At 43.1% G+C, this 26,675-nt stretch overlaps 1 protein-coding gene across 2 annotated transcripts; it reads right to left on the minus strand.

Moving 5' to 3' along the window:
* Positions 1-595: 595 nt before the first annotated feature.
* On the minus strand, positions 596-22,459 carry LOC106579150 (serine/threonine-protein kinase tousled-like 2). 2 transcript variants are annotated; one of them, XM_014158752.3, is made up of 21 exons: positions 22,306-22,459; positions 21,760-22,081; positions 18,474-18,556; positions 16,757-16,828; positions 15,797-15,898; positions 15,500-15,598; positions 15,265-15,393; positions 14,041-14,133; positions 13,651-13,761; positions 12,833-12,969; positions 12,470-12,676; positions 9,625-9,691; positions 9,441-9,538; positions 8,765-8,846; positions 7,965-8,056; positions 7,310-7,399; positions 6,964-7,133; positions 5,162-5,300; positions 3,959-4,070; positions 3,515-3,622; positions 596-1,599 (listed from the first exon to the last, which is right to left on the minus strand). In XM_014158752.3, the coding sequence occupies exons 3-21, from the start codon at positions 18,552-18,554 to the stop codon at positions 1,420-1,422; spliced, it is 2,169 nt and encodes a 722-aa protein (XP_014014227.1). In that variant the 5' UTR covers positions 18,555-18,556; positions 21,760-22,081; positions 22,306-22,459; the 3' UTR covers positions 596-1,419. The 2 variants fall into 2 exon arrangements, with proteins under 2 accessions (XP_014014227.1, XP_014014228.1); XM_014158753.3 differs by lacking the exon at positions 15,500-15,598 and having other exon boundaries at positions 21,760-22,458.
* Positions 22,460-26,675: the final 4,216 nt, after the last annotated feature.

Consider the following 26,675-nt stretch of genomic DNA (forward strand, 5'->3'; position numbering starts at 1 on the left):
CTGTGATAAATAGCACAATTTGTTTGAGTATTTGTTAGTCAAAATAATCCATACATTATGCTTTACTCAAAGATGGCCTACAGGCCATGAATAGCAGATAGAAGTTGATATGGATTTATAATCAGCTATAATGGGGTGGTCATTTTGGACAGGGAACACAGAATTTAATATGAAACTAACACAACAGGCGGGTTAAACACGTATTGCACAGAGTCCATGCAATTTGTTACTTTAGCACATTTTTACTCCTGAACTTCATGCTTGCCATAATAAAGGGATTGAGTACTTAGACTTAATTAGTAAAAATCTCCAGAAATAATTTCACTTTGAGATTGGCTCTTCAGGCAGTCATTGGGTTGCTAGCCTTGTAGCTAGCTCTGTATAGCTGTGTATATTTGCGTATTACCAGTTAGGCTATTCTGCTTTTCTCTGGTAAACACACCTATGCTCAAGCGTGAAATCATGTTTCACAATATACTAAAATAACTTTGCTATTTAAGTCATGTTGGAATTTAGATTGTTACACTGCACAATTTGCAATGAATGAGAATTCCTTGACGTAACTCCTTGCTAACGAACCACAGTCACACCAAAAGTCAGTTAAATGGTTTATATGCATTTCTATTAAGTCTCTCCATCTCCATTTTGAGGGAAATCCTTGAAAAAAATAGACAAAGTAAATTCCCAGTCCAATATCCAAGAACATGTTTAAATCTGATCAAGTCAGTCAAGTGACAATCCTAGTGAAAATGACCACTTTCTTTAACTTGTCAGTGTAAACCTAACAGTGTTGTATCAGCCAGGCATACTTTCAACTTAGGTCATCAGAAATAGAATCTCCCCCTTCCAAAAAGTTCATGGCTCACCATGGGAGGGGGGTAATTGATTATATTATTGGGAAATATCGAGTTCAATTTACCATACAACTCAAGCAAAAATGTTTAAAAAGCTCTCAAATGGAATGGATATGTATGAAAATGGTGCCGACAGATAGGGCTGCCATGCTTCTAACTTACAAGCATTTCGCTACACCTGCAATAACATGTGACAAATACATTTTGATTTGAGCTGTTTGGTTTTCCTGAAAACAGGTATGCACACAGTGACTTCAGTCCGTTTTCCTATGACCCTGTGATGCAGCCCATTGGACAGGCCCAGCAAGGTCTTTCTCTTTGTGGCAGGGGTGTGTGTGTGTGTGTACATGTACTTTGGCAGCCATTGGGTCCTAAAGACAAGCTATAGACTGGCACTGCCCCTTCATGTCTTAGGAGGGGTGAGGATAGGGAGGGCACTTCAGATATTACTCCTCCATCCTTTAGTCTGTTTTTACCCCCTCCATCTTCCATCCCCCTATGTAGAAGGGAGGGTGTTTGAGTAATGGGGCCCCTATAGGGGCCCTCTGAGGTGGCGTTGGGCACCTCAGTTCGAGGCACTGCTGTTGTAGGCGCTGGAAGTGGAGGGCGTGGAGCCCGACCCCAACGGCCCGGCTCCGGTGGCCAGGGCCTTGCGGAAGGGGGGCATGAGGAAGGGGTCTTGGGCCAGCTGCAGCACGTCGATGCGCTCCTCCTTGCGGTAGGCCAGGCAGCGGCGGATGAAGGCCTGACGGAGAGAGAGAGAGATAAAGGCACGGAAGTGAGACGTTTTTGTTTTTTTAGGGGGTAGATCAGCTTTAATATTGCATATAGATTGTGGCTTCCATCAATGTAATTGTCTGCATCATTTCCAATCCCCCAATAGATAGATACACACACAGAACCAGTCAAATTTGGACACACTACTCATTCAAGGGTTTTTATTTTTACTATTTTCTACATTGTAGAATAACAGTGAAGACAAACTATGAAGTAACATATGGAACCATGTAGTAACCCAAAAAGTGTTATATCAAAATATATTTTAGATTCTTCAAAGTAGCCACACTTTGCCTTGATGACGGCGTTGCATTCTCTCAACCAGCTTCATGAGATAGTCGCCTGGAATGCATTTCAATTAACAGGTGCGCCTTGTTAAGTTAAATTTGTGGAATTTCCTTCTTAATACTTTTGAGCCAATCAGTTGTTGTGAGAAGGTAGGGGTGGTATACAGAAGATGGTCTTTTACCAAATAGGGCTAAGTCCATATTATGGCAAGAACAGCACAAATAAGCAAAGAGAAATGACAGTCCATCATTACTGTAAGACATGAAGGTCAGTCAATATGGAACATTTCAAGAACCTTTTTAATTTCTTCAAGTGCAGTCGCAAAAACCATCAAGTGCTATGATGAAACTGTCTCTCATGATGATCCCTACAGGAAAGGAAGAGTTAACTGCAACTCAGATTGCAGCCAAAATAAATGCTTCACAGAGTTCAGTAACAGACATCTGAACATCAACTGTGTGAATCAGGCCTTCATGGTCGAATTGCTGCAAAGAAACCACTACTAAAAGGACACCAATAAGAAGAAGAGACTTGCTTGGGCAAAAAACACAAGCAATGGACATTAGGCCGATGGAAATCTGTCCTTTGGTCTGATGAGTCCAAATTTGAGATTTGGTTCCAACCACCGTGTCTTTGTGAGACAAGGAGTAGGTGAACGGATGATCTCTGCATGTGTGGTTCCCACCGTGATGCATGGATGAGGTGTGACGGTTTGGGGGTGCTTTGCTGGTGAATGTAAGGCATACTTAACCAGCATGGCTACCACAGCATTCTGCCGCAATACGCCATCCCATCTGGGTTTGTGCTTAGTGGGACACCTCCAGGCTGTGTAGGGCTATTTGACCAAGAAGGAGAGTGATGGAGTGCTGCATCAGATGACCTGGCCTCCACAATCACCCAACCTCAACCCAATTGAGATGGTTTGGGATGAGTTGTACCGCAGAGTGAAGGAAAAGCAACCAACAAGTGCTCAGCATGTGGGAACTCCTTCAAGACGGTTGGAAAAGCATTCCAGGTGTAGCTGGTTGAGATAATGCCAAGAGTGTGCAAAGCTGTCATCAATGCAAAGGGTGGCTACTTTGAAGAAGTAGCCGATTTGTTTAACACTTTTTTGGTTGCTACATGAATCCATATGTTATTTCATAGTTTTGATGTCTTCACTATTATTCTACAAAGTAGAACATAACAAAAATAAAGAAACCCTTAAAATGAGTAGGTGTGTGTACACACACACACACACACACACACACACACACACACACACACACACACACACACACACACACACACACACACACACACACATATATATTTGATTATCCAATGTCAAGTCCTAGCTGGAGGAGGTCAGATACACCCTCCTACCCTGAAACACACACACGCTGGTCCCCCCCCCCATTGTGACCATTTTCCCAAGCAGCAAACCTTTTGAATATGTGACAAGTTAAAGGAATGGTGGATGGTTCACTCAAGATACAATCATTTACCCAGATTGAATTGGAAAGGGATGGGAGGTTGATTCCATGGTTTGGCTGACAGAGTGAGAGTGTGTGCATGCAAACGCATGTGTGTGTTTACAAATGTGTGTTGCGTACCTTGGCTTCTGTGGTGACCACAGGTTTGGGGGGAAACTGCACCTCTTTGGCTTTCAGTATGGTGTTCTCCTGCAAGATGTCCTGCTGGGACTGGTTGTGTCCAAATGGCTGGAGAGAGGAATAAAATAAGAGATTTACAGAGGGAGACAAAAGCGATAGAGGGGGAAAAGAGGCAGGACTTCTTTGAAAGCCTACAAACTCCAAGACTTTCAAGATCATTGTTGCTTGAAAAGGACAAAAGTAGAGCGGTCGAAGGGACTAGCAAATATATAGTTAAAAGTGTAAAGTTTCAGTAGCCTCGCTAGAACAGTTGGTTCTAGAGTAACGTTTCAGATGGTGACGTTTGTCAGGCACGATGTTAGCAAGACATCGCAAAGGACGCACAGCATTGCGAAGGGGAATCCATTCAAGCGTTCTACTTGAGCGTGGTGTGTGTGTGTTTACCTTGCGTCCGTAGAGGCTCTGGTAGAAGATGACCCCCACCGACCACACGTCCACCTTGTTGGAGATCTTGGGGGGTTCCTTGCCGACCACAAAACACTCTGGGGGCAGGTACCTGCAGAGGGGGCATTATAAATCAGTTAGTAATGTATACTGAACAAATATATAAAACGCAACATGTAAAGTGTTGGTCTCATTTCACGAGCTGATTTAAAAATAACCCAGAAATGTTCCATGACCAAACTGTCAGAAACAGTCTCAGGGAAGGACATCAGCATGCTCGTCTTGCTCCTCATCGGGGTCTGCAGTTGCAGTTTGGCGTCGTAACCGACTTCAAATGGGCAAATCCTCGCCACTGGCTCCCTGGAGAAGCGTCCTCTTCGAGGATGAATCCCGGTTTCAACTGTACCAGACAGATGTCAGTATAGCGTCGTGTGGGTGAGAGGTTTGCTGACGTCAACGCTGTCAATGGTAGCAGTGGGTTTTTAGCTATGGGCAGGAATAAGCTAAGGACAACGAACACAATTACATTTTATCGATGGCGATTTGAATGCACAGAGACACCGTGATGAGATACTGAGGCCCATTGTCGTGCCATACATCCACCGCCATGTCGGCCCTGCGTCGCAACGATCTGTACACAATTCCTGGAAGCTGAAAATGTCCCAGTTCTTCACCTATTGAGCATGTTTGGGATGCTCTGGATCGACGTGTACGACAGCGCATTCCAGTTCCCGACAATATCCAGCAACTTCGTACAGCCATTGAAGAGTGGGACAACTTTCCACAGACCCAATCAACAGCCTGAACAACTCTATGCGAAGGCGCTGTGTTGCGCTGCATGAAGCAAATGGTTTTCAGACCAGACACTGACCAGTTTACTGATCCACGCACCTACCTTCTTTAAAAAATAAAATAAAAAATATATAAATAAAAGGTACAGTATCTGTGACCTACAGATGCATATCTGTATTCCCGGTCATGTGAAATCCATAGATTACGGCCTAATGAATTTTAATTGACTGATTTCCCAATATGAACTGTAACTCAGTAAAATCTTTGAAATTGTTTTTTTTTCTTCTCCATTGTAGATTGAGTGTGTGAATGTTAAAGTTTCCATTGCTGACTGTTGTGTGTTTTTGCTTGCGCAGGCCTATGTGTGCTTGCATGGATATGTACGTTTGCAAGTGTGTGTAAAGTGCGTACCAGTAAGTCCCTGCTCCCTGGGAAGTCAGCTCCATCCCGTCCACAGAGTTGTAGCTGTCGTCATCCATGATCTTGGACAGGCCGAAGTCAGTGATCTTGATCTCGCCGCAGGCCGTGCCGTTCACCAAGAGGATGTTGCCTAGAGAGAGAGAGAGAGAGATGGGAAATGTAGTGAAACGCATAACACACATTGTGATGCATCTTTTGATTGAGGTCATTTGTGGCAAGCAGTTAATTGTATTACATACATATGATCAACGTTCCCTCTAAGCTGCACGCCAGCTCGTAGTAGCCCCGGGACTGCCGCGCAGAAGAAATACAATACAGTATTAGGCCACGGAGAGAAGCACGAGATTAGAAAGTTAAGTTCAGAGGTTTCCCGAAACAAAAACTAACTATGCAAGAGATTCTGTTGTAGGCAGAACGCATTGGAGTAGGATTGTATTGCATTGACATGCACAACTCAGCCCGTACTCCAAATAAACCAGGCCAGTGCGGCATAACCAATCAGAGCTGCAGTGGGCCTACATGCAAATAAACCATTGCCATATATGGATCTGTGCAACTTACTTTGAACTGGACTGTTTGCACCATGAGCGGTTGTGAGTAGATGCGCTTGTTTTGAGATCAAAGCGGGAACTGAATGTGCACGTCGCCTCATGTTGTTAATATTCTTTTCTAGTTAGGGAGCTATTAGCACAGTTATAGATGTTTTGTAGTCAGCAATAGGGGAGTGTACATTTCTAGCCATCTTTGAAAATCGAGTCAGGTAAAGAGCTTTTTTATGCATTAAAGGGGCAGTGTTGTATTTTGAGACAGGCTTGAATAAGCTAAATAGCCAATAGGCAGAGGGTAGCATAATTTGTCTGATTCTCTGTAAGAATGGTATGGGAATAATAACTCATTTTATTTGGTAAAGTGGTTTCTTGCATCACACAACATTTTCAGTCACCTTGTCTGAAGGACAAGTGGATAAACAGGTTAATGTCAAGCCCTGAGTGTTTCACGGAATGTAAGCCTGCATCAAACACCACACATTGGCTGTTACTGTAGGCTGAATGATATAAACCCTATTTCCATGTTAAAATGTTATGGGATGGCTTTTCTCCATTGTTTTTCATGTTAGGCCACTCTGGTAGGCCTACATTATGATCAAATAGCCACAGTAGTCTACTTGGCCACTTAAAACGGGTACAGCCTCAGTGTTCACAGTAACCGCACGCTGGAAGTGGCAAAGAATATTCACAAAGTTCAAGTTTGCGCTCAGCGGACCTGAAATTAGCTGAACGCTGAATTTTGTGAATAATGCATATGATAAATACATTTTACCTTGAACTTTATTTGGTGTGTATGCTACAAAATGCTATTAAAAAGGGAAGACTATAGTGGACCGGCTAACTTAAAACCCAGATATGCTTGGACGTCACAGCAGGGTCAAACAATCAAATACTTTCAAATCAGCTGCGTTCAAATTTAGTTTGCAAGTCGAAGTAATGGAATAGTATCAAAGGTGAAAAATCCAAGCTAAATCTAACGCACCTCAAATACCGTCAAGTGTTTGAAACACACACACACACACACACACACGAACGACCCGGTCGCTCCTGCACAGCTCAAGCATACTCCTGCAACGATTTAGGTTAGGATTATCGGGGGTAGGTTAGGGTTATTGGGGGCAGGTTAGGGTTATTGGGGGCAGGTTAGGGTTATTGGGGGCAGGTTAGGGTTATTGGGGGCAGGTTAGGGTTATTGGGGGTAGGTTAGGGTAAGGGTTGTCAGGAGCTGACTGTGGCCTGACTGACCTGGCTTGAGGTCATAGTGGATGATGGGCGGACGGATCTCGTTGAGGTACTTGAGGGCGTTGACGATCTGCATGATGATGGAGCGGCCCTCCTTCTCAGACATCAGCTTGTGCTGCTTCAGGTAGAAGTCCAGGTCGTTGCCCTCGCAGAACTCCAGCACTGTGCAGAACCTGGGGAGGAGAACACACAGAGTGAAGCCTTTTAAAATGTAGGAGAAAACCCTAGAATAATGGAAGTCACCATACAGACACAGAACTAAGGGCTAAATTGACTACGAATAAAAGCATGGATGAAAGTTCCTATTCATCCATCCATCCATCCATGGGTTAGTGATGGAGTGACTTACGAGTCTGTGTCCAGTGAGAAGTAGTCATACAGTTTGACTATTCGGGGATGGTCCAGTTCCTTGTGGATCCTGTACTCTCTGCAGGCATGCCTGAAACAAACATGGATACACTACGGTCAAACACTGTAGTGACTCAACACAGCACACACACACACACAGAGACAGAAGATGTCTACAGTGTCGGACCTAAGCATTCACATGAAGACACACAGCCGAGAACATCTTGGAAAATCCCTACAACCAGATAATGGATTTACAGATTAAGGGGGTATTACTTCGACCAAATATACATCAACCATCCAAGGAGTTTGTGTGTGATTTAAGTTAAACCATTATTTTATGGGCTGATTCAAATATTTAAACACTGCCAACGACAGAGGTAGCAGAGTTGGAGGCAACATTTTCTGTACGCAAAACACAACTGATTTAATCTTAGAATTTTTCTTGGATGATATCTATGAGATGGCAGCAATTATTTACTCAAATCTAAAGTAAAAAGCGAGAAACTGTGTTGTATATGATACAACCGGCAACAGCAGTACATCAAACTCGTTTTCCATAAAGTGCTTTCCAGTCTACTTAAAATTATTATTCTGTGCGCCGAGACGGCTGTTTGGCGGACACAAAATGGCCGTCCAGCCGCAGGTTTCCTTACTTGTGGTAGTTCTCCTTCTTCTCGTCCCTCCAGTTCTTGTTGAGCTGGTGGATCTTAACCGCCACGTATCTTTGCTCCGTTAGGTCAAAGGCCTAGGGATGAACACAGAGTGAATACAGAGTGAGACCAAAACAATGTTATAGAGCAATATTCAGTTCATTACATGGATGGACTTAGGGTGCCTTTCGTAAATTGCCTCCAGTGTTACAGAGTGCGCTCTGGGTCGTTGGTAAATTCAGAGCGTTGTCAGATTGTCCGTTCACTCAGAGCGCACACTGGACGCTCTGGTCAAGGAGTAGGGTTAATCTGAGCATTCTAATCTCACAACAGCAGTTGAGCACCCAAGCTAACTGGCTAAAGTTGGCTAGTTTGCTAGCTACTTCCAGAAACAAATGAGAGAACACCTCACTGACCATTTTACTTTCCCTAGCAGAGCTGGTTAGACTGTTTTCATGTTATTTTGGTTCAAATCAAATTTATTTATATAGCCCTTCTTACATCAGCTGATGTCACAAAGTGCTGTACAGAAACTCAGCCTAAAACCCCAAACAGCAAGTAATGCAGGTGTAGAAGCACGGTGGCTAGGAAAAACTCCCTAGAAAGGCCAAAACCTAGGAAGAAACCTAGAGAGGAACCAGGCTATGAGGGGTGGCCAGTCCTCTTCTGGCTGTGCTGGGTGGAGATTATAACAGAACATGGCAAAGATGTTCAAATGTTCATAAATGACCAGCATGGTCAAATAATAATAATCACAGTAGTGACAAAGCTGTTTACTGACACCAAGACTAAAAAGTGGTCACCTTGTAAACTTCACTGAAGCCACCTCGTCCCAGTAGATATAATAGCAGGTATCGGTCGTTCAACGTGGGGTGGTCTTTAAATCTGATGAGAGGGGGAGACCACTGGTCAGTTTCTGAATGAGGATTGATCAAAGGAACAGGTACAAGCTACATTCCAGGAGGATAAACATACAACAGGACAGTCCACTCCAAAATGTTCTGTACTCTTGCTGGTCCTGGAGCGCTACATGATGTGCTGGCTTTTGCTCCAGCCCAGCACTAACCCACTAGATTCAAATAATCAAGGTCTTCAATCTGCAGGTTGGCATTTATTGTCATGAATCTTGCCCTGAAGTCAGCTCTGCAGAGTGGTCACTACCTGGCGTGGCCACAAAGTCAACAAATCTTATTTTAACCCCAACCACACTGCCAACTCTGATGCTTAACCCTAACCTTAAATGATGGTTACATTTTTGTTTTCATTAATTTTTACAATATAGCCAATTATGACTTATTATTACAGCTGGCCCAGCTAGCGGAAATCTCTCAGTTCTGCCTCCAGGACAAGATTCATGACAACCATCAACCTGCCTTCAATCTTCAGGACCACAATAAGATAAATCTACTTTGCAGTGAGAACAAGTTTGGTAATTGGAATGGAACGCAGAAAAAGAGAGGAAGGCCAAGGGGAGCGTACGTGGAGTTGTCCTCGTTGTGGATCCTCTTCAACTCCCGGATGTGGAGGTTCCTGACGCGCTCCAACCTCTCCAACTCTGCCTGGATCTCTGCCTCCTCCTACAGGGCACACACACACACGTTAGTCACTCAGTATCACACACTCTTCATATAACAATCATGATGACGGCGGAGAAGGACAGTACCTTCTTTAGATGCCCAAGCCGGAGTTTGAAAATCTCCTCCTGCTCGTGATACTCTGCAAGCGACAACCTGTGTGGTTCAAAGACAAAAAGGAGCAACTATAAAACAAAGTCATCTTCTTTCAGTTTTTGTCTCTATTGAAGACTGCCCCCAGTTAGGCGCTTAATCAAACGGACCGGCTACACCTGGGTGGAAGCTTGCTGTTCAGCACCTGAACAACTGGGACGTGCATATTTTACCCTTGTTGGATTCTAGCTTGAAATATCTTTATTCATGCTACCTTACTAGAACTTATTGATTACTTTCCATGTATAATGAATGTATATGTTTGTCAATGGAGGGTGGATAAGAACTAGGTATATGGAAAGTTTCTGCATGAGACAAATGGGGGGAGGCAGGAAGTTTACATTCGGTCAAACATGTTATTGTTAAATCTCATGGATCCTATGGAGGAAGGCAAAGGGCAACAGTCTGGTTTCAGCCACTGATAAGGTAGGACTGATAAGGTAGGACAGCTGTGGAGGAGGGAGGAATTTGGGCCGAGGTCAGGACAGATGAAGTGAGAAGGAACAGTCCTAATACACACATATACTTACATGCCCACCAAGGTTCTAACAGGGAGGCGTGGCCATGACTACACCAGTGAGAGGAACCAATTAAGTTCCTGACTGGCAATCGAGAAGTTTTGGCTGTCTAGATGTGCAAGGTGTTGACTCCGTCTAGTAGGAGGGTATAAATATATGTGCTTGTGTAAAATTGTCTGGGTCTTTACAGCTGTATGAACCTAACACCCTCTTCATTAATGCCTCTCCCACATGGTGCGATTTTTTGTAAATGCTAACATCTTTTGATATCCTCCACTTGAGAGAAAGAACAGCTGGTACATTGAAGATTTGCTATCAGAAGAGTGCTCACACTTTGCAACTCTGCCGTCGTGACACTGTCCGTGTCATTTCCACTATCATGAATAAAGTTCGATTTTATTTCATCATTCAAAATAGCAGATACAAACATAAGGCTTATTTTTCAAATCAGTCATAATGTATATGTTCTAGTCGGCCAACAACGGCTATGTTTATTAAAGGCAGTCCAATTCGGATCTTTTGCCACTAACTAGTATTTTGACCAAATCCGATCAGCGCATTTGCCAATAATTGGACAAAAGATCAGAGTGGTATACTACATTAGAAGCTAAATCTACTCAGGGTTTTCAAAAGCTAGCCAGCTTCAGTTAGCGTCACATTCCAGCTCAGGCTTCATCCGTATTACGACGGTGGATATTGTCGCAGGTCATCCATTCTGTTGACCAGACACTCAAGCGGCCGCTCTATCAATGAAAATAAACGTCTTCAAAAACGGAAGGCAGTCGGGAGGCAAGATCAGGTGGGAATTGGACCATTCTAGCCAATGAGAGGGCAGATACGCATGTGAATAGACAACTCTGATATAAAGTGTTTTTTTCCCCCTCAAAGTTGCAGGGATGTCATGGGTCTTACTTATCAGTAAACTAGTAACAATCTAAACATTCCAAAACATTTATTCATTCAGATAAGCCATTGCAATTTTCTGGGACCAAATTTGACACGCTCTCAATGACCTCCATAAACAAAAACGTCTCGCTTGGTTAGTGGGAAAAAAACTAAGTAAGATGCACCACCTTCTGGAGAAGATAGATTTTGGGCCCAGTTATCCCTCCCTCTCGGTTCGCTCCAACTTGAGCGGCAAAGGGGAGGAAATCTGATTTCATTGGTCCTCAACTCGCAGCTCAGACACTTCATTCAGTATAAATGGAGTTAGCCTGCCCCAGAGCAGGTTAGTTTTGATGGTTTCTTTGCCATAGAAATGTACCTGGCTAAAAAGGTGAGCCATTTTCATGTTACCGGTTATCCGAAGTAGACTCAGAGTTGGACAAAAATACCTTGCCAACTCCTCAAAACAGATTCGTAGTATAGGGCTCAGAATTGGGCTGCCTGTTTAAACAGAGCCAATGTAGTTAATACATTGGCATTAGATATATTTGGTTGTTTTCACAAAATAGTGTGAAATACACACAAAAAAAACAAATGTAGGGAAATGTTGAAAATGATGAACCAACTGCTCCATCTTTTCATTTACATTACATTTACGTCATTTAGCAGACGCTCTTATCCAGAGCGACTTACAAATTGGTGCATTCACCTACAGCACATGCCAGCATGCAGTGTTTCTATTGTCCAAAGACAACAATCGTGTGGAATCTCCCTTGTAGTGGTGTTCACACAGCACGAAAAGTGCAAAGCTGTGACAGAAAATTCTGACATTTGGTGTTGTCCGTAGTTCACAAGTGCAATAAATTGGATGTCGTTGACCATGCCATACTGTGACTCATGAGCTCCCGTTTTTCACGAACGACCTAAAGATCATGAAAAATTTCTGCGACACATGAATCGTGCCACTATTGTTCCAAACTCGTACTATGGGGGCTTGGCATAAGTCAACGACACTGGCCAAATCGACCCCTAGACCCTCTGCACTTGTGGAGATCTGAGAGGATTTAACAGGTGTAAGCAATATGGTAATAGCTTCAACTTGTCCTCTAATAAGATAGGTGGAAGTTTCACCATATTGCCTATATAAATCAAATCGTCTAAAATTCCTAAAAGGGCATTGGAACACCCTTTTCCCTATATCTGTGTTGTGTTCATAAGGACACTCAAGGGAAAATATTTTGCAACAGAAAATGAAAAGGAGCCTTTCTTATTGGACAAGTTCATGTAGTCCCTCCCTGTTTCCCTTTGTTTTCTTTCATTTTGTTCCTAATGAACATGACCCACTCAAAGATAAGCCAGAGGTACACTTCATCCTTACGCTTCGTTGTCTTGTCCGTTGGTCTTGCTCTTGCGTTTGTTGGTGCCGGAGCTGTTGGGGGCGGTTGGAGGCTCCATGGTGTTGGGGGTGGTGAGGAGGGTGAGGCTCTGGGCCGTGGTGGTGGTGGCGGTAGAGGGCTTCCTCTTACCCAGCAGCTTCCTCTGTCTCTCTATGTCCTCCCTCTGAGAGTTTATCCTCTCCTGCTGCCTGGGAACACACACAGAGGCAGACAATGAGGGGCAATGAGAATGGCACAGTGCTGGGCCACTGAAATAATAGTCATCCTATTTATTTCTATGTATTAGGAGTAAAGTGTATGTATGTGTGTGTTCACTTGAAGAGGTTGTGTGTGTGTACACTGACTTGATGAGGTTCTGGAAGGCATATCCGTCGGTCCACTGCTCGGTGAAGGAGGCTCCGTGTCTCACGGTGGTGAAGTGGCCCAGTCGCAGGCGGTCCTGCATGCTTTTGTCCCGGCACGTCCTCTTCTCCTGCTTCGACTGGACACACACACCGCTGATTACAATTATTTTCTTCTAATCAGGGTGTGATTTTGACCTATAACACCAGGTGAGTAGAATCTCTGGCCAATTACGCCACTTTTCAACCTCAATCATTATCTCCAGCACCATACCAGTGTCAACACATGTGAAAACAGCGTGTTTCTATGATCTATGGTAAAAAAAAAAAAAGATGAGGTCCTAAAAAAAATGGTTCTGTGAAGTAAAAAAAACAGTGATTTTCAAAACCTGCAATATGTTTCTAGCCAGAAGGAGGATATTTTCTTCCTCTCCACATCACTGAGAAACTCATGTTTGAAAATCACTGTTTTAACTTTTGATTACGTCATCGGGTAGAACTTAACTTTATATTCCCCCCCCTACAAAACATAGAAATGCACCTTTTTACATATGTAGACACTGGTATTGTGCTGGAGATAACAAACATGAGATTGAAAAGTGGTGGAATTACCATTTAACTACGAGGTAGATAGTACTCCGGACCTCAAGGGTTAGAATTTACCTTGAGCCAGGTTGTGCTTCTTCTGCGGTGTGAACAGACCCTTATGCCACTCGGCACTGATTTTGCACTAAGTACTGCTCGTTTTAAAGTTTAACCATATCAGTTTGTTGTTTTGGACATTTAGAACCAAGTGTGTCCATGGAAATACAGACACTCACCTTCTCGATAAGCAGCTTTTTGCTCATGGTCACACACTTGTTGAGGCGCTCCTTGTACCGCTCCAGCGCCCTCTGTTGCTCGTCTATCTGGCGCCGCAGGTCACAGTTAGCCTAAAAAAAAAAAAAAGAACCCTGTGTGTTTATACACAGTAGTTTTGCCTCTAGTTATCAGACACCTAAAGCTACTATCACAGTAACTACCCAACATCATTTGACAATTACATTGAGATGTAATTAGAATATATTTTTTTTAAGGTACACTCAGATGATTTGCAAATAAACAAGCAACGTTTTGGTCACATTAAACATCTTGGATTCTCCTACACAGTTTTTCTTCTAACGGGTAACTCCAATGCCGTACAAAGAGAAAGATGTGAAACAATGTCTTACCCTCAATAAGTCGTCTATCCGTCCCTCCTTCTTCTCTAGGTCAGAGTTCTTGTTGTTCTCTAATGCTGTCAGCTTCTCAAGCGTCAAGTCAGACTGGGGTGTGTGGGAGGAGAGAGAGAGAAAAAGAGGGAGAAAAAGAGAGGGGGAGGGAGAGAAAGAGGGAGAAAAAGAGAGGGGGAGGGAGAGAAAGAGAGGGGGAGGGAGAAAAAGAGAGGGGGAGGGAGAAAAAGAGAGGGGGAGGGAGAAAAAGAGAGGGGGAGGGAGAAAAAGAGAGGGGGAGGGAGAAAAAGAGAGGTGGAGGGAGAAAAAGAGAGGTGGAGGGAGAAAAAGAGAGGGGGAGGGAGAAAAAGAGAGGGGGAGGGAGAGAAAGAGAGGGGGAGGGAGAGAAAGAGAGGGGGAGGGAGAGAAAGAGAGGGGGAGGGAGAGAAAGAGAGGGGGAGGGAGAGAAAGAGGGAGAGAAAGAGAGGGGGAGGGAGAAAAGAGAGGGAGAGAAAAGAGAGGGGGAGGGAGAAAAAGAGAGGGGGAGGGAGAAAAAGAGGGAGAAAAAGAGAGGGGGAGGGAGAAAAAGAGAGGGGGAGGGAGAAAAAGAGGGAGAAAAAGAGAGGGGGAGGGAGAGAAAGAGAGGCGGAGGGAGAGAAAGAGAGGCGGAGGGAGAAAAAGAGAGGGGGAGGGAGAGAAAGAGAGGGGGAGGGAGAAAAAGAGAGGGGGAGGGAGAAAAAGAGAGGGGGAGGGAGAAAAAGAGAGGGGGAGGGAGAAAAAGAGAGGGGGAGGGAGAAAAAGAGAGGTGGAGGGAGAAAAAGAGAGGGGGAGGGAGAAAAAGAGAGGGGGAGGGAGAAAAAGAGAGGGGGAGGGAGAGAAAGAGAGGGGGAGGGAGAGAAAGAGAGGGGGAGGGAGAGAAAGAGAGGGGGAGGGAGAAAAAGAGGGAGAGAGAAAAAGAGATGGGAAAAGAGGGAGGAGAGAGATTAGTACAAAAGGCACTAATGACAGAAGGGACAATGCATCCATCAATAGGGTTGATTAATCAACAAATGCGTAGTTAGGCTGGTGGTCAGTAACCAGCTTTCCAATTATTTCCAAGTTAAGGATAGGATTACTTCAACTGCCTAGTATGGAGTGGCACAACAGTGCGATCTAATATGGCAGAAGTGGATGTGAGCTGTGCCAAGGGGAGACCACTGTCTAGCCATGCCAGGTTAAGGTGGGAGGCCAGACAGGGCTCTTTACCTGAGTAGATTTGTGGCAGGATGAGGAGGAGTGGAGCAGAACAGGCTTCAGAGAACTGGAGGAGGACGAGGAGGAGAAGGGCTCGGCGGGAGCTGCTGAGCCTGTGGACGACGGACTGCCCTGCTGCACCTAATGAGAAAGAAGGGGGAGAGATATTTCAGACTGTTCCCATCGATCTACACTGAGAGTCATGTTAGTCGTTAAGTGAGGGAGCATAAAGAGGGCTGGTGCTCACCGCCACTGGGGGGTTAGAGTGTGAGTGTTGACAGGAGGAGCGCACCAGGGGAGGGATGCCCCGCGCCAGACTGGTGGCAGGGCAACTACCACCAGCAAACTGAGTCAAAGCATGTGCCCGCGAGAGAAACAGAGAGAAATGATTGAGCCATTGAAGGATGAAAGTACAAGCAGACAAAGAGTCTGAAGAAATGCAGTATTTCAAAGCGTGTTAAAGTGCTTCACATGAAGGTAATGAGATATTAAGACAGCCATGTGCTAGCATGAAAGCTACGCACTTCATGAATTTTTCACTCACCTCAAAATAGTCGCTAATTTTGTGACTTCTGGCGCCTCCCTTATCGTACTGCTCTCCTTTCCTCTTCCTGGTTCTCTGGTCACTGGGCTTCTTCTCTGGTGTCTAAGCAACAGGGTCACACAGTACACACCATTGGAGGAAAGACAACTACAGAATAACTTGTGTCCATCTTTTCTGGGTTACCTATTTCCATTGATCGTGTGTGTATGTGTGTAACTATACTTGTGGGGACAAGAATAGTAAACAATAAAAAATTACCAACTGGGGACATTTTGTTAGTCCCCACAAGGTCATATGCTATTTCTAGGGGGTTTAGGGTTAAGGTTAGAATTAGTTATGCAAGACTGACAGTGCGCGTGTACACACACACACACACACACACACACACACACACACACACACACACACACACGTGGAAGCTCCTAAGAGGAGGAAGGAGAGGACCATCCTCAGTGAATTTATATATATTTTTTTTAAGTTACAAATAAAATAAAGTTATCCTTCTTAGATAAAACTATAATAAATAATATAACTATAATAAATACACGTAGCAAATAATTGTTTAAAACACACTGTTCTGCAATGAAGGTCTACAGTAGCCTCAACAGCACTCTGTAGGGTAGCACCATGATGTAGCCGGAGAACAGCTAGTCTTCGTCCCCTCTGGGTACATTGACTTCCTTGCAACTGTTGGACTAATGATTACACCCTAGATCAGCTAGATGCAGGCAAGAGTGTGCAAGGTGGTATTGAATGTGTCGCTTTCTGGATTACTCAAATTTTTCTCACTACCTGTTGTAGCGACCTCATGATGGGTATAGGGAACATTTGAGTATCATGTAGTAGCCTAAACTTATCAACGTTACATTGAGCTGGGTGAATGGAATATGAATGACAGTCATCCAATATGCTGTTCTAGAAATAAGGCTGCCCCTAGCACACGCATGTAGTCATACTGACCTCCAGCTCCTTGTCGCTCAGAGAGCCCACGCTGCACAGGCTCTGGTTGGACGACTCGTTTATTCCCGAACCCTGGAGGAAACAACAATAGATTGGTCAACAAGAAAATGGATGTTAGATGCTTCTGTCATGCAATACCTTCAGAAAGTATTCAGACCCCTTTACTTTTTCCACATTTTGTTGTGTTTGACTGAATTTTAAATTCATTTTTTATTTATTTTAAAACCGTTTCGTCCTGAATACAAAGCATGTTCATTTGTGTGATTTATTTCCTTCTTAATGTGTTTGAGCCAATCAGTTGTGTTGTGACAAGGTAGGGGTGGTATACAGACGCCCTATTTGGTAAAAGACCAAGTCCATATTATGGCAAGAACAGCTCAAATAAGCAAAGAGAAATGACAATCCATCATTATTTTAAGACATGAAGGTCAAGCAATGCTGTACATTGCAAGAACTTTGAACGCTTCTTCAAGTTCAGTCGCAAAAACTATCAAGCGCTATGATGAAACTGGCTCGCATGAGGACCGCCACAGGAAAGGAAGCCCCAGAGTTACCTCTGCTGCAGAGGATAAGTTCATTAGAGTACCCAGCCTCACTAACAGACACATCTCAACATCAACTGTTCAGAGGAGACTGCGTGAATCAGGCCTCCAAAGTCAAATTGCTGCAAAGAAACCACTACTAAAGGACACCAATAAGAGGCTTGCTTGGGCCAAGAATCACGAGCAATAGACATTAGCCTGGTGGAAATCTGTCCTTTGGTCTGATGAGTCTAAATTTGAGATTTGTGGTTCCAACCGCCGTATCTTTGCGAGACGCAGAGTAGGTGAAAGGATGATCTCTGCATGTGTGGTTCCCACTGTGAAGCTTGGAGGTGATGGTGTGTTGGTGTTTTGCTGGTGACACTGTCAGTGATTTATTTAGAATTCAAGGCACACTTAACCAGCATGGTTACAACAGCATTATGCCATCCCATCTGGTTTGTGCTTAGTGGGACTATCATTTGTTTTTCAACAGAACAATGACCCAACACACCTCCAGGCTGTGTAAGGGCTATTTGACCAAGGAGGAGAGTGATGGTGCTGCATCAGATAACCTCGTCTCCAGATATCACCCGACCTCAACCCAATTCAGATGGTTTGGGATTAGTTGGACCGCAGAATGAAGGAAAAGCAGCCAACAAGTGCTCAACATATGTGGTTACTCCTTCAAGACTGTTGGTGAAGCTGGTTGAGAGAATGCCAAGAGTGTGCAAAGCTGTCAAGGCAAAGGGTGGCTACTTTGAAGAATCTCAAATACATTTTGGATTTGTTTAACACTTTAATGGTTACTACATAATTCCTTGTGTTATTTCATAGTTTGGATGTCTTCAGTATTATTCTACAATGTAGAAAATAGTTAAAAAATAAATTAAAACACTGAATGAGTAGGTGTGACTTAATATGGTGCAAGTCTGTCTTCCTTATTAATTTGGGGTCGGAGTGAACTTTAATTAGCAACACTGGCCCTTGGTAACATCAAGCAGTGTGGGCTCCTTGTCTTGCTGACTATTCCATTGGTGGGTGGGTGTGCATGTGTGTGGTGTGTGCCCGGTGGAGTGCCTTGCCACGGAGTGCTGCTGAGACAGATGATGATTGATAAACTGCAAACTGGATGCCAGGGCAGCACTGTCACACACACAGAATGGATGAAGATACAATTGAATGGAGAGACAGACCTTGGCCACTCCGACTCCTGTGAAGCGAGCCTCAAGCAGCTCCTGCCGCCGAGGGTCCAGGCTGTGCAGTTCTTCCATCATGTCTACAAAGAGGAGAGAGAATGTGTTAGTTAAAGAGTTCAACCTTGGTTTCATCAGACCAGAGAATCTTGTTTCTCATGGTCAGAGTCCTTCAGGTGCCTTTTGGCAAACTCTAAGAGGTCTGTCATGCGCCTTTTACTGAGGAGTGACTTCCGTCTAGCAACTACACGGTTGTCAAAACATCAAGCTAGGGAAAGCGTTCATGAAACAGACCTTGTTGGAAGTACTAAACTCCCCTATGGGAAAAATGTATGGTGAAAAAACGATTGGAACCATTTCCGTTTTTGACCGCTAGGTTTTATGGGTATTATGACAAAAACACAATGGTATCATAGACTGTACAGTATGAAGATAGGCAGAAACTGCTTCTCCAATATAAATCCCTGATCACACTTGTAGGTGATGTCATGGAGACGTTGGCTTGCTAAGCTCACGCACAGAAACAGGTCTTCGGGTCTAATGGCCGTCTCGCACCGAACTGCGCATGTGCAGGCCATCAATTTAATTGCGCTCGTTTGATATGGCCTGGTGCCCCGGGTAGCGGAGATTGTTCATTTCACAACATTCCATTGGTCCTTAAGTGAAATCTCCAACCTCCCGGGGCACCAGGCCATGTAAAATGAACTCCACCGTCAGGGTTGCTATGTTAGCAGTTTTCCCGCAAAATTGGGCTACTTTGAAAAATGTATTGGTCGCGGGTTACGGGTTTTTGGGCTACTTATAAGTTTCACAGCACCCACCATGGCATTTCTCAACAAAATAAATATATATTTCACTGTGACATGCTGCTGCTGACTATCAGGCAGAGAGGCTGTTGCTGAGTGAATGGTGATGAGGGCTACCATTTGAAACAATAAAAATTTTGACATGACGAGTCCTAGCAAATCAATTTGTGCCACTTGTGTAGCCTACCTGGAGCTAGCAAATGGATTTAATAAAGAGCCTATAACTTGAGTAATATAGTTTTAGCCTTGTGTTATTATGCAATTATTAACAACCATGTTTAGTTAATTAAATTGGAAGTTATCAAAGCTCTATCTGCAATTGTTAGAATGCATTAGATTGACTTAACAGTCCAAATAGGCTACAGGTAATTCAACTTTGCCATTGTTTAGATAGATGCAGGTAGCCTACAGGCAAGATGTCAACTGAATGATCTATCTGCCTGCTTAGTCCAAATTAAGACTCAATTATTCAACATTAATAGTTTGGCGATTTCGAGGTAAGAAATGCTTGTTTCCCAATAGCCTGCTGGAATAGGTGGATGGGGTTGTAACTCCCCTTTATCAAGTCATGCACAAAAGGGACTTATTTAAGCAAGCCTAGGGGGGTGTGGTATATGGCCAATATACCACGGCTAAGGGCTGTTCTTACGTACGACACAACACGGAGTGCCTGGATACAGGCCTTAGCCGTGGTATATTTTCCATATATCACAAAACCCTGAGGTGCCTTATTGCTATTATCAACTGGTTACCAACGTAATTAGAGCAGTAAAAATAAGTGTTTTGGTAACCAGTTTAAAACAGGGAAAGGGGAATACCTAGTCAGTTGTACAACTGAATGCCTTCAACTGAAATGTGTCTTCCGCATTTAACCCAACCCCTCAGAGTGGTGCGGGGGACTGCCATAATTGACATCCACGTCTTCGGCACCTGGGGAACAGTGGGTTAACTGCCATGCTCAGGGCAGAATGACAGATTAGTACCTTGTCAGCTCAGGGATTCGATCCAGCAACCTTTTGGTTACTGGCCCAACGCTCTAACCACTAGGCTACCTGCCACCCCGGGGGTTTGTGGTATATGGCCAATATACCGCGGCCCAAAGCCGCCGTATATTGGCCACATACCATACGCCCTCATGCCTTATTGCTTAATCATAGCAGTGAAACGAGTTAAATCAACAACCATTGATGGAAAATTACCTGGCGAGTTTAAATGGGGTGAATGATCTTTTCTCTTGCGATATACTGAAATTAGAATATTACGTCATGTCAGTTCACAAGAATTATAACTTTGATGAAAACCTATTTTGCTTCTAAAGTAGGTACAAGTTACATTGATATTCCTTAATTGGCTCAGTAACGTAATGGGGGAAAAAATATTGTATAAATGTGGCAATTTAGCTAGTTTTCAGCCCTTTTGGGCAGGTTTTGAATGGTCATTGGATTAGAATTGTTAGCTACAACCAGCAACCCTGTTCACCGTTGAGATTTCAACAAACCATTTCTTGTGGCCCTGTGCCCAAGATAATTTTGAGGACAAATTTCTTATGACTAATGTTTTATTGTCTTAAACACTGTCTAATCTGTTATGATCCACCTGGATAAAAATGTAACCAAGACAAATAATCCTAAAACATACAGTACCAGTCAAAAGCTGACACACTCATTCAAGGGTTTTTCTTATTTCATAGTTTTGATATCTTCACTATTATTCTACAATGTAGAAAATAGTAAAAAAAATATATATATATAATAATAATTCGAATGAGTAGGTGTCCAAACTTTTGACTGGTACTGTATGTAGCTAGAAAATCCCCTCACCTTCTCTTTGCATCAAACATGCATACAAGTTAGGTAGTTAGTTTGATAACTATATAGTTACATAGATGGTACTCTCAAACCCAGAACTAAAATATCGTGTTATTGCGTCAGAAGCTCGATTGTGTTAGCTAAATGCATCTGTCCACGAGAGATTATGGTAAACTAGTCATAAGATTGACAAAGCAATGCATGACATTATCGCTACTACATTTTGTCTTCTGAGGATGCTCTGTCTGGTGTGGCACTCACATAGACTACAAAAAAAGGGTAGCACTGTGGTGGTCTGTTGTGTATAATATTTGCCATGTTCTTAGTTAGGCGAATTAACTAGATCTGAGATTTCAGTTTCCAATGCACGGCTAACCTAACGAACCTCAGCCAGGTCCGTAACTTGTGGGTAAGTTAGTTACGTTAGCTAACCAAGTCAGTGCTAACTACTGTAGTTAGCTATAATACCTAACGTTAGCAAACACCAGCCAGTACAGCCACATATTGATTGTCGGAATGGAAGAAAAAAAAGTATTACCACTTACATTTGGCTACTAGTAGTTATAATTACGTTACTCTAAAGCACTGCTTTAATAGCTAGCTAGGCTAACTATAGTTAGTTATTGAGGAGGCTGGCTAACGTATGTAGTCAGTCGAAACAACGTTGTTTACCTGTAGCGCTGTCGCTTGCAAGGTCCGTGGGGGGGTCAGGCGATAGCTAAGTTAACCTTGAGCTCAGGCGAAAGCTAAATTAACTAGTTGCTGATGTCCCCTTGTCTCTCAAAAAGACCCTACACTTAAACCCCCAAAAAAACGTTCACAACAGCATTGGCCATCTGTTGACTTCAGGTGACTTCTCTGTCCCTCTGAACACCAGGAGGCCGAGAATCCTCGGGGTTTCCAAGCCCGCCTTGCAGGCTGTAGCCCATGCACATGCAACTCCGAGCTCGAAGGTTGTTGTTGTAGTTTCTTTGGAAAGGGCCTTTCTTCTTTGCTAAAAAAAAAAAAAAAGTTTTATTAATATGTATTTTGTTTTGGCGAATGAATGTCGAAATCCTTCATCTGCCGCTGAAAGAATAAAACTTTAACTTGTTGCTCTTGCGATAAATTAGTTAAAATTAGATTGAATTAGCTAGCATTCGCGAGTCATCGATGAAAGACCAGAGATGGGTGGATTCAATCCATCTGCGTGCTCGACAGACAGGGTGTGCTAGCTACCTCGCATCGACAATCTGCTGCGGACATAACCCCGAACTACTACCAAATTCAATCCGATCAATTAGATTTTGAGACTGTTTATGCAATGTAAACAACAAGTGTGATACAATTTGTTCCGTCTGAATACAACAGGGGAGGGGGAGCCACTGGCTGCATTTACACAGGCAGCCCAATTCTGATCTTTTTTTTCCACTAATTGGTCTTTTGACCAATCAGATGAGCTCTGGGAAAAAATCCGATTTAAAAATGTCTAATGTCATTGCTCAAAAGACCAATTAGTGGAAATTAAATCAAAATTGGTCTGTCTGTGTAAACGCTGCCTAAGAGAGCGCGCAACCCAAAACTATAGTAGAGTGTTTGCGTTCAGAAAAATGAAGTTGTGGTGGGCCGTACATGGGCTACAGGGTGATTTAATATGCCTGAGCTCTGTCAAAGTGTTCCTGGATTACATAACCATGTCAAGAATGATGTTGCTCAATGCTCGCCTGTCCAGACAGAATGGACTATTCCCCTATTCCCACTACTGAGCGGCAACCCAGGACTAATAGCACAAACACATGGCGCATCTAACTCCATCAACGACACACCCCTTCTGAATTCCTTAACTCGATGCCCTCGGGAGTTTGTGCTATTAGTTCAAATAAACATAACTGCGAATTTGGACGTAGCTAGCTATTTTACAGTGAAAGCGAGGTAGATTATCGGATAAGAAATGACCAATTATCTAGTCTTTTCTGTAATTCTAGACTTTTATTTTAATCAGTTATGTTTATTGCTTTATCATCTTATACACTGGAAGTGATCTTTATTCACTCTGGACAACGTTGTTGTATGTAACGTTAACTTGTTGGTTCCTGAAGCGTGTAGGCGTTTTAGCTACAGTAACTGTTTAACAAAATATACACGCTGATGATATAATTTAGGTAAAAAGACAGTCAATAATATCAATCGTGTAAGCACATGGAAATACTTTTTAGCGAATTATTTATTTCAGACTCAATGACTGAATCGGCGGGTTTTGAGTGACGGACTGTTAAACTCAAACTTCCATTTTCCCGTAGTACCGGTGTTGTGCCTATAAGCCTAGTATTTTCTGTAATTCTAGACTTTTATTTTCATCAGTTATGTTTGAGTGCGTGAGCGTGTAACATACCAGTGTTTTGGAGGAGAGCGACTGCTACTACTACAATCGACTACTCCTTCAGAACACATTCAGAAAACTGTGGAAAACATTTGATGGGTATTTCAGATTTCCCCAACAAAATGATGTTACACTTAAGATTCTAATTTGCAAGTATACAACGACACAGCTATAATATAATATAATGACAGTTCTGTTTTGCCTTTTGGTAAGTATACTTTCAGTAGGTTAACTGTACATGATTTATACTCTCATACTTACTTTCAAGGCAAAGACCCCACAAGAAGTAACATCTTGTTGGCATGGGTGAGGAAGGGTACCACACGCCCATCTGGAGATATTACACCCCTTCTCTCTCAGGAATGATCTGAACATATATGTTAATACAAGTACAGCATTTTGAAACACTTTATTGAATACAATATAGAGATTAATAACAGAGGGGAATCTGAGAATGCAGGGATTCCAGCGGAGTGTTAGTTGAAGTAATACAAATCTGGAATGTAAATGACATGTGATCATCTGGGATTATCTAACATCTGAGAATGGGCAGGCATTCCCTCGGATGAAGAGCATCTCTGTCTTGCTGATTATGTGCTGTCATCCAGGTGGAAATGTCACCTGCATATCTGATGTAGGAAAAGAGATAAGTTGAGTGTCCTGTGAATATGTTTATGTATATGTACTGTACGTGTGTATGTGTATGTATATCTTGGTATATATATTTTTACATTTAGTTTCTATTTATTATTAGCATTATTGTGTTTTGTGGTTGAGGGGTGGGGGAAGGTTGATGGGGATGGTGGAGGTGCTGGGGGTGGGGGTGTCCTATTGGGGGCGAAGTGTCACGGATCCCTCTGGAACTTTCATTGCGCACACCTGGCCCCTAAATTGCTAGCTAGCATTAAACTTATCTTATAATAAACAATCAATCTTAAAATATTCACTAGTTAACTACACATGGTTGATGATATTACTAGTTTAACTAGCTTGTCCTGCATTGCATATAATTAATGCGGTGCCTGAAATTGTGTCCCTTCTCTTGCGTTCAGTGTAAGCAGAGTCAGGGTATATGCAGCAGTTCGGGTCGCCTGGCTTGTTGCGAACTGTGTGAAGACCATTTCTTCCTAATGTTGGATTAGACATTTTGAACATTGAGATATTAAATATATGATAGGAAAGAAGCATAGAATCAAAGGAGAAAGAGACTGGGCCTCTGTAGAAAGACAGATAGCTGTGGAATGTGTTGGAAAGTGTTTGGGGACGGGAGCAGAGCACCATGTTGATACAGGGGAGACAAATGGACATCTGTGGATTACATGAAGGAGGGGTTGAGGTCAGGAGGTGAGGACAGATTCCCTTAAGGGAGTAATAAGGGTTTAGTATCCTGTTACCCTCTTTCTGTTGAACCATAAAATGTAAGGATTGGAGAGAAGGCGTGTCTTAAGTAGGATGTATATAACTGTGATGGAGAGTTTTGGTGTCTGAATACAGCTGTACAGAACCTTTGGGAAGAATTAATCTTGGTTAAAGCTTCTCTAGTGTCCGTGAGTTATTTACTTTGAAAAATAAGAACCTAACAGATGGCGAGCTGGCCAGGAGTTCAACACGATTTGTAGTCAAACCAAAGAGTCCAGATCAGTGGAGCAGAGCTGGCAACAAACAAGGTAGGCTAGTTCCTATATCTGTTTCCACTCATTTTGACATCTTGGGGAGATGAGAATAGTTGGCTGAACTAATTATGGGATATGGACCTGGAGAGCCTGAGTTTAATTTTATAAGCCCATTGTGTAACAACCGGTCATAGCTTTATAGTAAATGGTAAGTCCCAGAAGTTAAAATCATACAGGTTGGTACCTGTAGGGTAAGTCCTAGGGGGTAACTCCCTAGTAGGTTGGTTCCTGCTAGTACTATAAAGTCAATAGTAAGTCCCAGTGGGTTAATACCTGTGATTACTATTAATATAGGGTGAGTCCCGGAAGGTAAGCCCGCGCAGGTTGGAACCTGCGAAGGGTAAGTCCTAGGGGGTAAATACCTGCGGGGTTGGTTCCCTGCTTAAACTATAACGGGGCGAGAGCCTAGTTGTAGTAGCCATATAAGTATATAGTAAGTCCTGAGCAGGGTAGATCCTGTGGAGGGTAAGTCTTATAGCGAGTAAGTCCCGAGCAAAATAGATCTGTGGAGGGTAAGTCTCATAAGTCCCGAGCAGGATAGTTCCAGTGGAGGGTAGAATCTCATAGATAAAGTCCCGAGCATAAAGCCTGTGGAGGGTAAAATCTAATAGAGAGAGGGGAAGTCCTGAACAGGGTAATCCTGTGGAGGGTAAAACAATAGTGTAACGGTATATAGACCTGTAAGAAGGGAAAAGGCCCAGTAACAGTGGCCGTGAGAGCGCAGGGTGTGAGTGTGTGTGTGTGAAAGAGGTTGGTTTATGCCCTATGGGGAGAGGGCGCGATGAGAGATGATGTGGGTTATCAATAATAGTGATATTTGAGGAAGTAGTGGAATAGGGCATAAAGTCCGTATTCTCCAGTAATAGATTCGCAGACGCTATGATATCGGTTATAATAAAAGGTATTAAGTGCCCTGACCAATTAATTATTATCCGGGGAAGTGTGTAGTGCTATCTTAGAAAATAGTTCATAGGTGTGTATTATAGACGGGAGTGAAGAAATCTAAAATACCCTGAACACCGTAATATAGAGATAGCGGAATTTAATAAAGCCATAGAGGTGCTAAAAGAAGCGCACAAGCATTCTACCAATTCGGCTGGAATATGGGAAACATTTAGCAAATTAGATCAAATTGGACAACATTTTCCTGCTGACGGTGAATTCAAATCAAATAAAGAATTCAGGGAGGCAATTATGTCTTGGCACAAGGACATAAAACCAGAATCAAAAGCTCAATATACCAGCGTTTTGATGTCAGCATTCTATCAACAGAAAATGCATAACGATAAACCCAGAAAGTGTAACACCAGTACACTAATACAGAAGGACTGGGAACGGGAGTGTATTTATAGAATTTGCGCTTCTGCTTTGATGACAGGGTTGAACCCTGTGATCAAAACGATAATTGCTGGGTTAGTAGAGTTAATTCAAGACGATGTTTTGAGAGTGGAATATGACTCCGCTCACCTCGCAGACGTGCGAGGGGTTAATAGGGCCATAGAGAAAAGCACTAACTATAGTTTCAATGGTAGAGATAAGACTAAGAAACGTAGTGA

The sequence above is a fragment of the Salmo salar genome, chromosome 19 (genome assembly GCF_965601325.2).
Source record: "Salmo salar chromosome 19, fSalSal1, whole genome shotgun sequence".
NCBI classification, from domain to species: Eukaryota; Metazoa; Chordata; class Actinopteri; order Salmoniformes; family Salmonidae; genus Salmo; species Salmo salar.